The sequence below is a fragment of the Myotis nattereri genome, assembly GCF_964212035.1.
Source record: "Myotis nattereri genome assembly, chromosome: 14".
Lineage (NCBI taxonomy): Eukaryota > Metazoa > Chordata > Mammalia > Chiroptera > Vespertilionidae > Myotis > Myotis nattereri.
The window spans coordinates 39,105,324-39,124,124 of NC_138089.1; the positions used below are offsets into that span (position 1 = coordinate 39,105,324).

At 42.9% G+C, this 18,801-nt stretch overlaps 1 protein-coding gene across 1 annotated transcript in view; it reads right to left on the reverse strand.

Annotated features, from left to right (window-relative positions):
- Positions 1-18,801, reverse strand: part of TBC1D5 (TBC1 domain family member 5) — a 445,542-nt gene that overhangs the window by 12,038 nt on the left and 414,703 nt on the right. The window contains exon 21 of the mRNA XM_081105933.1: positions 9,632-9,731. Within this exon, the coding sequence (XP_080962059.1) occupies positions 9,632-9,731 (100 nt within the window). The remainder of the gene's footprint in view (positions 1-9,631; positions 9,732-18,801) is intronic.

Genomic DNA, 18,801 nt, shown 5'->3' on the forward strand with positions numbered 1-18,801 from the left:
CACTGGGCCTCAAATCCTATCTAATAAAAGAGAAACATGGTAATTAGCGTACGACCGCTACCCTTCCCATTGGCTAATCAGGGAGATATGCAAATTAACTGCCAGCCAAGATGGCGGCTGGCAGCCAGACAGCTGGAAGCTAACATGAGGCTTGCTTGCTTCAGTGACGGATGACTCCAACGTTCCCCGCCTGCCTTGCCGGCCTCTGAGCTTACAGTTTGAAACATTGTAACAAATACAGAAGCTAAACAAAACCCCAGAAACCTGCTTTCAGCAGCTGGGATCTTAGAGCTGGAGTTATACATTGTTTCGAGTATAGAACCCAAACAAACCAGATACCTGCTTTCAGCAGCAGAGGCCTCAGAGCTGGAGCCAGAGCTAAAGCTGGCCCAGAATAAAAAAAAAAAGAAAAAAAGGAGCAGTTGGGAGCTTCAGTCACCCGTCAGCCTGAAAACAGCCCTCAGCCCCTCACCCAGACTGGCCAGGCACCCCTGTGGGGACCCCCACCCTGAAGGGTGTGTGACCAGCTGCAAATAGCCATCATCCCCTCATCCAGGCTGGCCAGGCACCCCAGTGGGGACCTCCACCCTGAAGGGTGTGTGACCAGCTGCAAACAGCCATCATCCCCTCACCCAGGCTGGCCAGGCACCCCAGTGGGGACCCCCACCCTGATCCAAGACACCCCTCAGGGCAAACCAGCTGGCCCCCATATGTGCACCAGGCCTCTATCCTATATAGTAAAAGGGTAATATGCCTCCCAGCACCGGGATCAGCCGAGCCGCGAGGCCTCCTGGCACCGGGATCAGCGTGACAGGGGGCAGCGCCCAAACCCCGATTGCCCTGCGGCTCTGTGCATGACAGGGGGTGGCGCTGCAACCTCCCCATCGACCCTGCCTTAAGTGTGACAGGGGGCGGTGCCCCAACCCTCCAATCAGCCCTACCCTGAGCATGACTGAGGGTGGCATCGCAACCTCCTGATCGCCCTGCTCTGTGCATGACGGGGCGGCGCCCCAACTCCCCAATCGGCCCTGCTCTGAACCCGACCAGGGACTGCACCTAGGGATTGGGCCTGCCCTCTGTCACCTGGGAGCAGGCCTAAGCCAGCAGGTCGCTATCTCCCAAGGGGTCCCAGACTGCGAGAGGGCACAGGCTGGGCTGAGGGACCCCCCCTTCCCCCCCGAGTGCACAAATTTTTGTGCTCCGGGCCTCTAGTCTATAATAAAAGGCTAATATGCAAATCAACTGAACAGCGGAATGACCAGTTGCTATGACACACTGACCACCAGGTGGCAGATGCTCAATGCAGGAGCTGCTCCCTGGTGGTCAGTGTGCTCCCACAGGGTGAGCAGGCCAAAGCCAGCAGGCGGACATCCCCTGAGGAGTCCTGGACTATGAGAGGGTGCAGGCTGGGCTGAGGGGGACCCCCCCTTATATTTAAATGTGGGCACATTGAAACTGAAGGGAAAAACCTCACTTGACTAACCACTTCTGTGGAAATTACACAAAAGTCTCATTGACATGATCCTACGGTGATTCTACTCTTTTTGATGAAATGTTGACATTGCAAGACTAGACCTCTAACTAAGGGTAGTGGAAATGGCACACCGGCTACTTTTCCACTTTCTTAAAAACCTTATTTTCTTCCATGCTAGAATAAAAGTGTTTCCATTTTTTATTGGAATGGCTGGCACAGAAAGTTAACATAAGCCTGTATTCATTATGAGGGGTAGTGGAAAGGTAACAAAAACAGAACTATCATCTATTATAGTGGAGGTGGAATTGGGCAAGTTATTTAACCTCCTTGTGGTGCCTGATGGATAATAACAGAACCTCCCTCAGAGGATGACTGGGAAGAGTACACACAGGAGCATAGCACCTAGCCCACTGCAGTAGCTTTCATTTCCACACAAACACATTATGTCATCTGAGTATCCCAACAACCACTCTAGATTAGTGCCACCATCCCAGACTGGAAAAGGCAGCCCGGCTCAGAAACGCCAGGTCTGTCACCTGAGGTCTCACCACTGGAAGTGGTGGAGCTCGGATTCCACTCCCGGTCACCAGGATCCCGGCCCTCCTTCCACAATGGCGTGACGGCAATGATGGAGGGCCCGAGGCCTGAAGAGGAACAGGATGGGGTCTTGACACTGATGTGATTGTCTTGGGATGTTAGTGCCCTTTATTTGGTGGTGGGGCTGACCCAAATGAGGTCAGCCAGACACAGGAAGTCACCTATATGCAAAGCAGACTGCCCGGCCATTTCCACCAGACCTCAGGGGCACGGGCACTGCATCCATCAGCTCGGGCTCTGACGACTTTGTGCTGTGATGTGTGTGCCGTAGGATGTGCAGTGCCTATCTCAGAGGGTTGTTTAGGAGAATCAGACAAGATAATCAAAGTGGCCCCCTTCTACCAGTAATCTACTGCCTCACTATTACTATTACTGCTTAGTATGTGTTTTTCTTTTCCTTCTCCAATATCTCAAATACTCAGAAAGTGGATTCTGCTCTCTGATGCTCTCTCATCTCTGGTAGAGATTTAATTATCCTGACCTCTGATAACCTCACATAAGGACTGTCCCAGACTAAACAAGAAATTTGCAGGCTGGTACAAACAGAGGGCTCACATGTGGCTGACTGAGGGCCACATGCATGCCCAGGGTGGTAGTGGTTGCAGAGGCCATTAGACAAGGAGTAGGGGGCAGACCTGTCATTTGTCACTACTGACTTTGGCTGGGCCGTTGGGATTTCTGTTCACAGAGTGTGTCCACAGGTGTCCAGAGCTTGGGAGAAGGCAGGCTTAGGAGAAAACTGTAGGCATCAAGTTCACCTTTTAACACAAGGTGTACACCTCTGTGTCCCTGCAAATGCCATTCCCCTTCTAGAAGGCCTTCCTCTTCTCCTAACACCACACCCCTCCTTGTTTTCAAAGTCCACCTTAAAACTATATCCAAGCATCAGCTTCCTTATTAATAGTCTTCCCTCTGAAAGCACCTATTGCTGGACTCTCATCTTTTACTCTTAGAACTATAATTCACAGATGAGGCTCAAAGACTGAAGTTTCCTGAAGCTGCACAGTTCTACAGGGCAAATCCTGGACCCAGGGTCATCTGGGTCCCAATGTGGTGCTCTGCTCACTGTATCTCTATCACTTCAGAGTCCCTGCCAGTGTTTCCGAGGTCACTGACCAGTGCTCCGGCAGGACCTTGGTTTGCTTCCTGTGAAGATACGTGTCACTTTCAGTATTTCCGATGAGGTATATTCTCTTTCGCTCTCTCTCCCTACTTTGAAGTTTTACTCACCTCTTCTAAACACTTAGCTCAATTTTAGATCACCTCTTCCTCTTCACCCTACCCCCTCCTCCTAGAACCTATTTTTACATCAGAGAGCAGATACTTAGTAAGTATTGGCTGACTGGCCAATGGGAGGCCTTCCCAGCAGCATCAGGGCTGATTTTTATCTCCTGAGAAACAGATGTAGGTGAGATATTTCTCAGATAAAGAATTCAGTGACACTAACATCATCAACCAGATGCTGGACTGAGAAGTGGGAGGGGGAGGTGAAGGGAAACAACATTCATTAGTGGTCTATTAAGAGCCGAGTACTGAGTCAGGCACTTCATGCTCAGTTTTTTCTTAAAAAGCAAAAAGCAGATTACACAGAACATCTAATCAAGGGTCCTATTTTGTATCCAGCTGCCAGAATGGCTGAAAATCCTAAACTCGGCACCGGGACAGCTCGGCACCGGGACAGCTCGGCACCGGGAAAGAAGCATCACCTGGGGGGATCCAGGGGCGACTAGCATGTGTGCACTACACTTAAGAATAGTCTTCAGGCTACAAACAGTTCTCTTAAGTAAACTGAGTGTGCTTAGCACAGAGCTCGCAATCTTCAAGGTGTATACCTCTCGCAGGGTTCACCATCCTGCCAGCCAGAGGGACAGAAGTATGACTCCTCACAGGCAAAAAATCTATCACATTTAGGACATGGCTGGCACCTTAGGGTCAACCAGAAGAAGAGACTTTACATATATTTTTTAAACTTAAAAGGCTCTAAGCTCCAATAACAGTTAGATGCCTTTGCCAGAATATGTACTTATAAAACAAAGAAGAAACATAGTGAGAGTCTTACAAATAGGAAAATCCTGGGGTTTTGCCATCATTCCCCTTCACTTGGGAGCAATGGGATAGGAGAGCAGTTTGGATAAGTTGTACAATTACATCATTTAGTCAAGTGAGACCTTTGAATTAGGTTTAAGATGGATATATTTTTGTGAATTTCAGGCCATAGGTGTTTTGCTGATATAAGGATCTAGTGAAAGTGAAGTGCCACTCCTCAACTGGGAGCTAGAAATGGCCCTCGGCAGTGAACATCAGCCTTTTTATCTTGGCTTCTCCTCCGCAGACTCACAAGATGTGAAGCTCAGTCTGAGATGCTTGGAGTGGCCACAGAAGTCCTTGAGCTTTCAAGCAATTGACAGCAAGCCTGTTTCCACAAAGATAGGGTGGACGCATCTTTTGTTTATTGAGTCATTAATTGGAGAGGACAGGGACTGGAGGAGATGGGGAGGCAGCCTAGTAAGGAGCGGTGAAAACAGGCCATGTGGTCAGACAGTTTAGAAAGATGGAAAACCTGGGTTCTTCCTGGGGAAAAGCCTGTGGGGAAATGAGAGCCAGAAAATGAAAATAAAATGACAAAAGGACAGTCTGCACTGAGGTCATGTGGTCAGAGTTGTGGTGCCTTAGCCTGGAAAGGGAGATGACAGTGCTTGGTTTGCTAAGTTTTTCTAAGTAGGCACAGGGTGGGCACAAGGAAGATGTTGACCAACAGTTCTAAGTTTTCTGATGATAAAACCGGGAGCAGGGGAGGGGACTTCACCTAGAATAGAACAAATTCAGAAAGGCTGAAAAAAGAACTGAATTTCCGATGGCTGAAGGCTACAACCATTGTCAGGGAGGCTGTGAGCCCTCTGCCCACAGACTTTAAGCTGCACATGTGCCTGAAGTGTGGGGTTAGGAACACATCATCAAATTGAGCCCAAATCATTCTAAGCCCTTTTGCTCCTTGCTGCTTCTACTCTGTCAGAGGCTGGTGACATCAGGTCACCTCGGGCTGTTAGAAAGGCAGAACTTTGGGCCCCACATCAGACCCTCTGAGTCAGAATCTGCATCCCTCACAGGATCCTTGGCAAAGTGGCTACTTCCTTCTTTGGAGGAAATGCAGTACCGCACAATCATACACAGGACTTCAAGTTCTTAAAATCGTTGTGGAAAGCTTTTATCACAGCGTGGCTGACAGGGAGAGAGCTGTCTGGTGATCACATCTTCTCTCTGTTCTTCAAATGTCATTAGTTAATTGCCCTATTGAACATTTTCAAAGACACCCATTGAAAGTGGTTTTTATAAACATTAGAAAATCAGATTTATAAAGTTCTTGCAGAGGCAAATAAACTAATTTTCAAAACTGGCCTCTTACAGCTAATTCTTGCATAAATATTATGACAAGTGTAAAATCAGTAATGGCATGTGCAAGAAAACAGCAGGAGGTCTGAAATCCAGCGACTGATTCAAATGTGGCCTCGGTAGAAGCATCAGTGCACGAGAAGCCAGGGGCGGGATTCGGGTCTGGACCCCTGGTGCCAGCTGGCTGCATGCCACTCATCCTTCCCTGCCTTGGTTTCCTCGTCTGGGGAATGAAGAGGAGCTGAGATGGCTTTTAGGGCTCCTGCATCTTTACTGGTCTAAGGTCCTATTCCAGGGCTCTCAACAAGAGCACAGGAAACCTAATTTCTCTGAATTCATCGCATTTAACCCTCCCATTGTTTAGATCAGGGGTCCTCAAACTACGGCCCGCGGGCCACATGCGGCCCGGCAAAAACATTTATCCGGCCCGCCGGGTGTTTTTGCCGCCGCTGTGTGCACAGGAATTTGTTCATAGTTTTTTTTTAAACTATAGTCCGGCCCTCCAACGGTCTGAGGGACAGTGAACTGGCCCCCTGTTTAAAAAGTTTGAGGACCCCTGGTTTAGATGAACAACCAATGAGAGGGCCAAACTGCTGGAACCCAGTGTCTACATATCAAACGATGGAAACACCTCCACTGGGAGCAGGCAGGTGTGGGCATGAGAGGCCAGCAGGGTGAGCGGCTCAGACTCCCTGTAAACAGCTGGCCGCTCAGCCCAGCTGCTCACAGATCAGAGAAGTGCAGGCTGCTTGCCCACGTGCAATTACGTGTGAAGTATGGCAAATCTAAAAATAGCCCGAGCTCAGCCATGGGGGTTATACCGCACTGTCAATGGCTTTCAACTGTCAGGATGACAAGAAGGGGAGTAACTATAGCAACAGAAAAATGAACACACAAAGAAAGTCTTCTGAAGTTGTCAGTAAAAGTTTAGATTTCATAAAACACTTATTTTTAATTCCTGCCTCTAAATCTTTGAATTCAAATAGTTCAATTCTGTGGCGGTAATAAAATTAGAATTAAAACAAATACTCTTTCAGTTTTGGGTTCCAGATTCACAAGGAAACGCTGCCAACCTGCCAATTTTATTGCCTCTGTAATTGAAGGACAATCTGAACAAATGCCTTTATATAACTTTTAACGAGAGGCTTCTCTCTATATTTGTTCTATCAGCTATAATAACAGCCTTGAGCCATACCTGACATTTGAAGATATTACTGCATGTTCGATGAAAACATAGGGTGACACAGAACTCCCTTGAAATGGAGGGAACTCGGTGCAGACCATCATCGTTAGATGAAGTTTCTGAGGCAGTGCTCACAGCCTCACTGTGGCCCCGCACGTCTGGACCATGTCAATGCGTACACATCCATCATTCAGTTCTGAGAAAGCATTCTCATCACAGAGCTCACACACACAATCTCAGAATCAGCACATCCACAATCCCACCCTCTTTCCGCACCGTTTGAAAAGCAGTATTCAGTTAGGTGCTGGGCAATGTGCCACTGGCCCCAGCTCTTCCATAAACTGGACAGTCACTCAGCTCTCTGGTTACGGGCTGGATGGGTCTCTCAGGGTCTTTTCTGAGCAGGAGCGGTTAAGAGTTAAGGGGAACAAGGAGAGGATTTGTGTTGATACCCACTCTGGGCCATGCCTTGTGCTAAACTTTAAAAATATGTTATCTTGGCAGCAAACTGGCAAGATACATACCTTTATCTCCATTTTATATAAGAGCACACAATCGCAACCTGGCCGAGCTGAGAAGGGACAGAGCCTGTATAACTGGTGTCTGTCTGATGTCAGGAGGCCGTCTCTGCTTCTCAGATACACTCAGCTGCTCTGACAGCTGCCTCTTGCCGCAGTACAAAGACTGACCTCCCCCGCCAGGTGCTAGTTACACGCACTTAAACTGTCTACAGATTTGCAGTGACGGCCTTGCATTTTCCGAGCATAGAAGATTGTCTCTTAGAAAGTCCCTCTATAATCTTCCCTCACCCAGGCAACCACTGTTACCAGTTATTTTCACATCAAATACACACTAGTCGGCCACCTGCCCTCTTCACTTAATAAATATATCATGAACATTTCCTTATGTTAATAAATAAAATTTATTAGAATTTTTAATTTTTATAAAGATTGCATATCTAAATTACTATACTCAGTCACTTTCTAATGGATATTTCAGTTGTTCCAATTTTAGAATACTTTGATAATCAGGAAAAATAGAAAACATTATATGGAAAAAACACTAGGGTGTTAAAGTCATTTTTAAAGTAAGTATAATAACACAAGTAAATCAAGAGCTTTGCCTTAATTAATGATATTTTCCTAAAATTTCTGCTTAGAATCAAAATTGCCTACAACACAGAAATGCCCTCTAATAAACCAATGTTACAACATGCAGATGAAGGAAATGTATCTGTGGGCCCTGGGGCCAGAAATTCTTTGCAGCATCCCTGAAACCCCCTTTAAAAGCATGGCCAGGACATTTATATGGTGAACAGAAGTCACGCTGTGTGCAGGACTCCGGCTGAAAGTGAAACACAAAAACAAATCTAGTTTTGTGGTTAGTTGAAAACTCACAGCTGGTATGGGCTTTCCTTTAATTAGAGTGTTTCCCCCTCCCATGGAAAATTCTGAGGCTTAAGTCAAGCTGCTTTAATAGCTGCTACGTGGACCAAACAGCTTGGAAATTTCCTAGCGGGATTTTCTAGAGTTTTAGTAAATCTTTCTCTCAGTTACTCTTTGTTCTTCTCCTTTGGTCAAAAGCAAAATCAAGTAGTGAAAAGGTCACCATGTAGCCAGAGAAGCAAAAAAAAAAAAAAAAACCACAAAGCAACAACAACAACACATGTGTACATACACACATATGCACACACTTTAGAATTAAGATGAATTAATTAGCTAAAATTAGTTACATAATACAGATCAGTCATTTATATACAAACTATCTCTTCATAACTTCTTTTGAATACATTTTAAAGTGTGATGCTATGATATTCATGTAAACTTAGTTCTATATAAAAATGGTCATAAAGAAACACATGAATAAACAGAGTTTTGAAGGGGTGGGATCAGATGTGACTAGGTTTCTCCAGCTGTTTCCTCCTCTTGAGCCCTTTCTCTGAACGAGTGGTCAGATACTGATAGGCAGCCAGCCACCTAAGTCAGCAGCTCTCCAAATCCCTAAGATTACGTGCCAGAGGCAAGGATGGTTCAGACAAAGCCCAAATGACAGCCCTTCTGGCCACATGCAATGGACTCGTGACCTAACAGGCTGAGAGACCAGTGGAGTCTGAGGTAGAGAGTCTACCCTCAATGATGGCCCCAGGGTTGGAGGGAAGGAGCCTCAAAGGTGGGATGCATCCTGATTCCTGACAATACTGGGTGTTGCCATTCTCCATACTCACAGAGCAACACACAGGCCACTCCCATTAGAGCACATGTCTCATTTTCCTAATTTGTTCCCAAACTACAGATGCTAGACACTGCAGAGTGGAGAAAGAATGTCCATAAGTGGGCTGAAAAAAGCATTATAAAAGCTTTTGCAAGCAACGTAGAGTTGCTCATGTTAATACCTACATGAGACCATACAAAACACAGAACTCTACAAATGGAGACAGAGTAGTGGCCAAAGGCTTTCTGATGTGACATACGTATGACTCATGTGTATACGAGGACATTTCTTACACTCTAAGCACAGTCAGAGTTAGAAAAGGTCATGTGGTCCTAACATGTATTTCAGGCAGGTGGTTAAAACACGTATTTTAAAAAATAAAGAAGCATTGTCCAAACAATCACATTAGTGATTACAGCCAGGTTGGCACAAAAAAACCTGACTATTTGATCTTGAAAGTGCAACATTTTATTTTGGCTTGAGTTGGACGGATACTTACAAAGGGCAGTATAGCAGTGAAGAGTTGAAAACTACAGTCAGCCTGTTTGATTTTGAATTTCTACTCCACTAACTAGTGATATAAGCTTGGGAAATTTTATTAATCTCTCTGTACTTCAGTTTCCTCATCTGTATAATGGGGATATTAACAGTATATCTACCATAGGCTGGTGTGAGGATTATATGAGATAATTCATGTGAAGAGCTTAACAAAGGGCCTAGTAGTGGCTCTGTTGTTAGGACAATCACCGTTCCCAGGGCCAAAGTAGTTCACTCACCAAGATGAGTATCCATCACCTTCGCACAGTATTTGCACATGGCATCCAGGTCATTCAACTGTCCTTGAAGGAAGGAAATTTGGGCTTCTAATTCTTCTTCCTAAAATGAAGCAAGTAAAGATATTGAAAAATTTAAAAAATCAAATAAAATCCTCAAAGTTCTCCAATGATCTGGACTATTTTAAAGAAGTACAATGTCTTTTCAATCCTACATAAGGCATAACAAAACAGCAAATAAACATGAGCAAACCCACTACTGCCACTACCAGTAAGATGGAGAAAGGGTAAAACAGAGGCTGAAAAAACCTGGACTTTTCCTAATTGAATGCTAGCTTTGTGCCATGCGTAAATGTTTACCCCTACAAAAAAAGTACATAAAGTATCTTCTATAACTACTGAGTCCCACAAATCGGGAGAGTAAATTGGATTTCAGTGAGCCATACTCCCCAGGCAGCTGGTACAAAAAAATTACATTTTCTCTCACACACATTTGGGAAACTGAAGATTTCCATTTATATAAGACAAATCTCATCACTTTCCAGACAATGATAATCTCTTAAAAAGTGCGATTTCCCCAAAGCACTTGGAAAAGTTTTGTCCCTGCAGCCCATAAATAGCTGCTCTTACATTTCCTCTCTTGATATGACACTGGAGCATTTTATTTATTTGATTGTTTCTAGGAAAAATACTCTGGGTTGAGTAATTATCTAAATGGTAAAAGACAATCTAACTGTAACAAAAGGAAAAGTCTGTTGCTTTTTTTTTTTTTTAAAGAAAAATGATACACGTAAAAAATTTCCCCAGGATATTTAGAAGATTAAGGGAGTTTTTCTCAGAGAAAGAGAATTATCCTCATTAGGTAGGAAACTTTAAACCAAGTGAGCTAGAATACAAAGAAAATATTTTGCAGGAGCTGGAACAGGCTAGAAAATTGATTTTTCAGTTTTAGATGCTTGTCCTTTCACATAAAAATCCTGTGCCATTAATAAGAAGGAAAGAGAAACCTACTGAGCTTTGCTTTTCCTTAGAGACCGAGTATAATTTGACTTATAGATGGAAATTAACAATTGAAAGGTTACTTGTAGGTGTATTCCATTTTAGCAACACACATATACAGCACTGAAAAGTACTGTTTCTAACTGCTGGCTGGAGACTAGCCCTTAGGAATATGCATTTGAAAGCTTGACACAGAAAATAAAGCAGTAGTTTTAAAAACAAATGATTGAGAAGAGTCCACTGTAGAATAACACCAGCACTAACCATGTTCTTTACAAATCCCACCAAGTAAAGACAAATGCCACCAGAAGAAGCTCAGCCAAGGGATGATGACAGGGGCCTGTGGGAAGGTGGTGCCACCTTCCCGACTCTTCGGCTGGGCTTTAAGGTGGAAAAGGATGAGTGTTTCAGGGTATTGTTCTTTTTCTCTCTTTGTTTTGGCTGAGTTTCCCTGTTCTATCAGGACACTGCAGGAGAAAGAACACTGCGTGTTGGTTAATGATAGTTGTGGTTAGTTCCCAAAGATGGCCACCATCTAGTCCTTCCCTCATTGTACACCCTGTTCCCTCCCCTTGAACCTGGCTGACCTTGTGACTTGCCTTAATCCAGAGAACACAGCAGAAGTCAAACCGGGCCAGTTTGGCACTAGTGTAAGAGGCCTGCTGACTTCTGCTCTCACTGGAAGAAGATAGCTACCATGTTGTAAGGAAGTTCAGGCTAGAATACTGAGACAGGAGAAGAAATGTGGAGAGAAAGAGGCCACAAGAGAAGCTCTGAGTTCTAGACATGGGGATGAAGCCTTACTGGATCTTTCTGCTCAACCCATGTGAAGTCAGCCAATGAGTGACTCAGTCAACGCAGTCAACATCCTGTGGAACAGAACAGCCCACCCGAGCCTTATCCAAATGCTTGACCCATCAACCCAGGAGAAACAGTAGTGCAGCTGTTTGAGGACTGGACTTCTGGAGTGGTTTGTTGTCCAGCAACAGGTAACGGAGACAGTGGTAGCATAGAAAGAACACTAGGTGGGTATATGGCCTTAGGAAATTTCTGACCCTTCCATTTACAAGTCATGCAACTTTAAATAATCCTCTACCCAACCAGGGCCTAACTTCAGCCCTCTCTGTAGGAGGTACAAGTCTGACACCATGCTCTCAGGGAGCTTACAAGTGTGTAGTTGGAATAAGAAAGACACATAAATTACTAGAGTATGAGGTAGAGTACGTGAAAAAATTGTAATTAAATAAAAATAACGGCTGTGGGAAGCCCGGTCCCTGCTTCCTGTCCCTTCTATTGAACAAGTCACCTTTTCAATGTGTTACCGACACAAACCCAACTGGATGAGTCTAGAACTGTATTGAGGTGAGAGCTGGGCAGTCTGTTACAAGAAGGGGGCTGGCTGTGGCCTGAGTTTTCCTCACATGTGACCACTGAGTGGGGGGGGGGCTGACAGCTCAGAGTGGGCAAAGGGAACCAGGCATACATTGCCTCCTGGCTTTAAAACATCTTCTCTCTAGTGTTAGTTTAACTTACTAGTAAATTAATCAATCATTTGTTAAAAACACAAAAGCCTTTGGCAACTTGAATCTCCAGCAGACATTCCTACCTAAATGGATTTATTTTACCCTTCATTTTCATTATAAAAGTTGGGAGAGAAGAAGCCAGGAGACATTTTAGAGCGGACAGACCAGGGCTGTGGGTGTGCGGCAGTGGACAGCTGGAGGGAAGTATGTAGCTCCAAGGGGCTCTCTTCCTCAAAACACCTAATTGAACATTATTGTAATATGTGTGATGGGGCTGTTGCCCTGTGAACTGTGCAGTGCACAATCTGCACAAGTGTATGCGGAAGCCAGAGAGCACGGCAGCCCACAGCACACTGTGTGAGCGTGTGGAAGTATGAAAACACAGTTTCTACATCTGCACATGCTGCTTAGGGCTCTGGTGGCAATGAAGAGCATCCTGCTGGCCTAAATCCCAAGCCAACTTCAGTGCAAATGGAATCTGTACTGTAGAAAATGGCAACTTTTATTCATTCAAACCTTTTTTTCAAAGGAAAGCTCATTCAAAGACCCAGTATATGGAGATAAGAAGAGCATTCTGGTTGAAAGAGGTTGAGGGGTCCAGGATCATCTTCTATTTGGAAATTAGAAATCAGTGTCTTATTCCTCTAAGTTTGCCTCATCTAAAACATTCCTAAACCCTCAACTATCACTCAGAATTTATAAATAGGAATGAAATCACTTGGAGGCAAAAAGGTGACTTGTCATTTGTTCTTCACTATATAATTACAGATAAAAAGAGCCAAGAATCAGGCTTCTAAAATTGTGGAACTGATTTCATGCTGCTCTCTTAGCTTCTCATGTTCTACTCTCCTCCCAAGTAACATGCTTTAAACACTGGCAGCTCCAGTCACTTGTTTTCAGTAAACCGGTCCTCTGTGATAAAAAAACAAGTGCTGGGCTAATTGCCTTGTGGTTTTATGAAAACAGTAGTGTAATATTTAGGTATAAACAAGACACTAAGAAAAATCTTTAATATACAGCAGGTCCTCGCATAATATCTTTTCACTCAATGTCATTTTGTTATAAAGTTGATGAGCTGCCATAGGAACTAGATTAACTCTTGCTTTTATCAACTGGCCTATAGTACAATTGGCTTTGTTGTACGTCGTTTCACGTAAAGTCACAGAACCTATCGATGATGCCAAGTGAGGACTTACAGATTTACCTCTGCACATATGTTTCTCTTGCCTGCCACTACAGAAGGGAGGATGAGGGCCACTCCATTGGAAGAGAAAAAAACCTAGCATCTAACCTTTCTATAGTGATTGCAATATTGCAGACACTAAACTTTGCATGCATTAACTAATTTACTCTTCACCACAAACTTATAAGGTGGATTCTCTCATTCTCTCCTACATGAAACATGGTCTCCTCCTTTGTAAACACATTCTTGGAAGTATATGCAAGGTTTAGACAGCTAATTGAGAGCCCAAGTCCCTGGCTTACTACTCCCACTGAATAATCTCATATCTCAGTTTCCTTTAAAAGAGATTCAGCAATTACCATCTTAAGTCCTAACCCCAAAATTACTTACTAAGTTGTTTTCCTTCCAAAAAATTAGGCCTAATTGGTTGTGTTCTGTTTTGTTGTTTGCTGAAAGATTTTCGTTTTCGCTGTATCTGAAGAAATGATTATTTAGAATTTGCTTTTTCAAAGTGGTGTTTCCATTCACCCAAATAGCTTATGTGTTGTTATACTTCTACTCAAATATTTTATATCTCAGTTTTTTAATTCTTTTGTAATATATGAATTTTATATATCAATTTTGTTAAATGATTTTATGTTTTTCTACTACTGTATATAATAGGACAAGCTTTTGTAGTTTATTATTTATTCACTTATTCATTACTTTACTCAATGAATACATTTGTGTTAGGCCTTGTGGAAAATACAGTAACAAATGAGACATGAATTCTGGCCTCTGACTTTAGAAGGGTAAGACCTAAGACTTGTACATAATAAAAGACGAGTAAGGAACCTGCATAATAGCAGATGCCTTCCAATGTATAGAGATAGAAATGAAAGCAGATTTTCTGGAAGAGGCAGCATTATTAATGGGTCTTAAAGATGAAGGGGACGTGGCCCAGAAGAAATGATGGATAAAGATGTTTTAGGAGGCAAGGACCCAGTAAACAAAGGAGTCAGAAAAGTGTGGGACCTGCGCAGAGCCAGAGCTTGGAGAAGAGCAGAAGCTGAGGTCTGGCAGAAAGTCTTCCCTTCCTTTTTCATTCACCCAGATTACATTTTTACTTCAGATGATGTTTTTGGGGGATGGGGATTGATATGCAGACCGTGCTCGTAAAGATGACAGGCTGAGCAGTGTCCTTGTCCATGGACTAATGAAAACCCCAGGTCCTCGGTGCAGGAGAAAAGTGAGGTAGGAAGAGCAACGGGTGGAGATCTGCTTACTTCCATGCAGTACTTCAGATCACAAGAGACGCAGATGAGAGAACCCACAACGACTGCAGGCAGCAGGAACAGGCTAAATACAGAAACCAGGAGGCAGAAAAGATGCCCAGTCTTTTTTGAACAGATGGGTGAACAAGAAGTGGGAAGTGAAGGAAATGGAAAGCCTCGAGGAGAAAAAGTGGGAAGGCCATGGATGTTCTGAGGAAGCTGTGGTGCACACAAGGGCCAAATCCTCACACATGGTGTGGATGAAAACCAAGCCAGAGCATATGGTGTTGGCAGAGGAAGACATTACCAAGGGGAAAAGTACATGGAAAAAGAGCACATAGAAGACTTAAGAGTATAAAAGTCAGTGGTACAGCCACGCTAGAGAGCAAGTGGAATATGATCGCAAGCCCTGGAACCAGCATGTACCATGTCTGTAACCCTGACCCGACAGCAAGTTCTCTGAGCCTCAGTTTCCTGTCTATAATATAAGGATAACGATAATATCTACTTCACATGATTGTCAGAGGGTGTACTTTGCACAGTGCTTGGCACATGGTAAACACTCATTAACGTTCATGTTGTTGTTGTCTCTAGATTATTAATACAATTCTAGAAAGTTACTCCAAGGAACTATATATGCCAAAAAATAACTCCCTGGATATTCATCACACATTCAATGGCAACATGAACACACACACACACACACACTCCACACAAATCCTACATGTCTAATGATAGGTGACTTCTGTAATGTGTAGTACCATTCATAAACAGAATATTATGCAACTTTTTAAAATGTTCTCCTAGAGAACATTTAACAGTAACATATTATACACTAATAAGGAAGACAAGTCACAAAGTTCTAGGTAGAGAGTGACTCTGTCAGACAAACTGATGGTCGCCAGATGGGAAAGGAGTTGTGGACTCGGTGAAAAGATCAATGTGATTAAGAAGTACAAATTCCCAGTTATAAAAATAGTCATGGGAATGTAAAATATAGCCTGGAGTTAATAATACTGTAACAACTATGCAAGGTGTCAGATGGGTACTAGGCTTATGGAGGGATCACTTGGTAAGGTATATAAATGGCTTATCACTATGGTGTACACCTGAAACTAATATAATATTGTATGTATGTCAAATTCTTTTGAAAAAAAAATTTAAGTGATTCTGTTTAGAAAAAATAAAAGATATCCACCAAAGTGTTTTTATCAGTTATTCTCTGAACAGTAGGATTATAGGTCATTTTTCCTCCTTCTTTTTCCTTTCTTTCTTTGTGTGTGTGTGTGTGTGTGTGTGTGTGTGTGTGTGTGGATCTTTTACAATTAAACTGGATCATATTTTTATAATAAGAAACTCAAATTATTATTCAAATAACATAATACAAAGTAAAATTTTAAAAATGTAAATGGCATTTGCCAAGGAGAAAAAAGAGGTGCCAATATTTTTAAATGACCAAAGTTGATTCTAAGTTAAACTCTACAAAATATCACAGTCCAGCAATTTTCAACTGGTGTGCTGCAAAAACGTTTTAGGACATGAAACACCTGACTATTTAGTCAGGGGCACTGACCTCTTTTCCCTTAGTTTGCCAAATAAGAAAACAACAACAGTCAACACAACAATAGCCATGAATGAACCAGGTGGGCCAGGATTTTGCCAGGCCAGCTCCCCTCTGACCCTGCTGCCTTGCTGGCCCTGGCAGCCAGAGACTCCGAACCCCTCCCCTGCAGCAGCCCAGGAAGAGCTGTAGTGCGGAGATACCAGGTGAAATATAGGGAGAAAGTTATTTTTCCAAGCAAAACTTTTCTCCACAGATTTCACCTTGGCTTTTAGCATATCTCTAGAGTTGACCAATTACATACCAAGTCCACATTCACTTCATTGATCTCCACGTGAAAGAGTTTCAGACATCTTTTTGAAGTCAGGTATTGGGCAGGTTAAAATAACTGACTCAGATCACGTATTTGCTGTACTTGGGACATAAGGGATATGGATTATAAGTGATATTTTAAAAATAGAACATGTAAGGTTCACAAGATTAAAAGAAAGAAATTCCCTCTTATTCGGCTGCCTCTCATAATTTTTATTGAGAAACTAAAAATTATCTTAGTTTCTTACCCCATTTTATTTTTTTGGCTCTACCTAATAAGGCAAAAATTTCCCATTGTCCGGTCATGAGTATGTTTTGTTGTTTTTTTGCAGAGGGCGCTAACCACAGCCTTTCTATGCCTCAGTGCTCTTAGCTATAAAATAGGAGGTAATTACAGCACCTCATAGCAGACCTTGTAGAGTCTGTTGAGGACTGAAGGAGCTAATGCATGTGGCCTGCCAAGAACAGAGGACACACATGGAAAGCTTTCAATAACTGTAGTTCCCACCAGTTCCCATCACCCACTAGAACATGCTCACACTAGGCTATATTTGAAACTGGCTTATCTATAGAAAACCGCATTTCTGATTTGGTATTCAATTAATCTTACATAGACTCATTCTTTTCAATTTCTAATAGGTACAGACGTCACCTGGGGAACACTGTTAGGCCTGGGTGGGGCCTGAGATCCGCATTGCTAACAAGCTCCCAGGGGCTGGCTGTGCAACTGGTCTATGGACCACACTTTGAATGGCAAGGACTTAGATGACCCATCTCATCCTCATATTCACTTCTAGGTACAGCTTTCAATCCCCTGGGTAGGTTGTAAAACCCTTGACTATTTCCTTACTCTAAGGCAGTTTTAATAGATGGCTGCATGATGGTTGCATGATCACATGCTTACATGGTAACAGTCCAAAAGACCGCTCTCAACATGGAGTAGGATGCAGGGAGGAAGGAGTGGATGCAGGCATCTAGGACAGCTTTCCAGCCTCCCTCCACCGCTTTTCCACAGAGCAGCTTCATTACTTGCTTAGAACTAATTCTTAGACTATTAGGTATCAATCTGTTCTACTATAGACACAAGCGCTTATTTTAAAGCAAAATGTAAATTAATTTTCTTGAACTATGCATGCTCTCTTCTGTAATTTTGATAAACAAAGGCTTTTGTGTAAGTATCAGAATAAAAGATGCTTTTTGAACATGAATGCAATAAAAAGAAAATTGTAGAATATTTCCATTCATCTCTCATTTCCTGAAGATATTTTTATAATAATGAATAATATTTGTTAAATACTTTTAGCCGCTAGAAACATGCTTTTATATGCCTACTGCCATTTCAACACCATGAGCTATTTTAATCTAACTTTTCCTTTCTAGACTTCGTTTACAAAAAACAATGAATAGAATAAACAGAAAAGATAAGAATGGTGCCAAAAACCCAGGATCATGTGCTACAAATTCTAAAGTAAACTGAATAAACTTACAATCCTGACATAAATATAATGGAAATTAAAATAAAATCTTTGAATAGAAAACCTCACATATGTGTAACGTGAGGAAGAATAAAGTCTTATTTGCATAGTTACAAACTTTATTATTTGTAAAAATCTTAAACCGCTTTTTAAAATAAATAACTATATACATATGGTATATCTTAGAAACTTTTGAGCCTTTAAAAATTCAAAAGGTATAAAAATGTTAAGCATAATTGTTCAGGCAACTGCCTGTCTTTTGAACATTTTACCTGGGAAAGAAAGTCCGTCCTAGAAGGGACTGTGTTTGGGAGGTGAATTAAATGGGGTTTGTGTGGAGAAATGTCTCATTTTTGGATTTCCGTGTTGTACTTTTATAATTAAGCAACCTGACCAATCTTTTGTAAACGAGAATAGCTTTCTCCTCCACCAGGCCAACTGGCACAGATGTAACTTTATTTAACCAGGGTTTTTCCCTCTTCACGCACATGTGATCAGACCAACTGATGCAACCAGCCAGCCAGCACCGGGACTCCACCTGAGTTTCTCACCCTGTTGCTGGCAGGTTGAACCATCTATGTGCTTTCCCTTGCTGCTCCTGGCACCAAAAGTAGGCATGTGATGGCTGCACAAGAGAGAAGGGCTCAGCCAAGGTTGTTTTTCTTATAACAAAGCGAACTGCCCCATGTGAGGATAAAATGTGCACCCTTGTACCACTATTCTCTGGACTACCTGACCCCCACAAAGTCCAATTAGAGATAAACAAAAACAATGGTGCCCACAGCAAATCCACGCTGAGGATCAAGCATGGTTGAGGAAATAGTTTAAGTTACAATCCGTAAAGGAAACCAAGTGCTGGAACAGTGC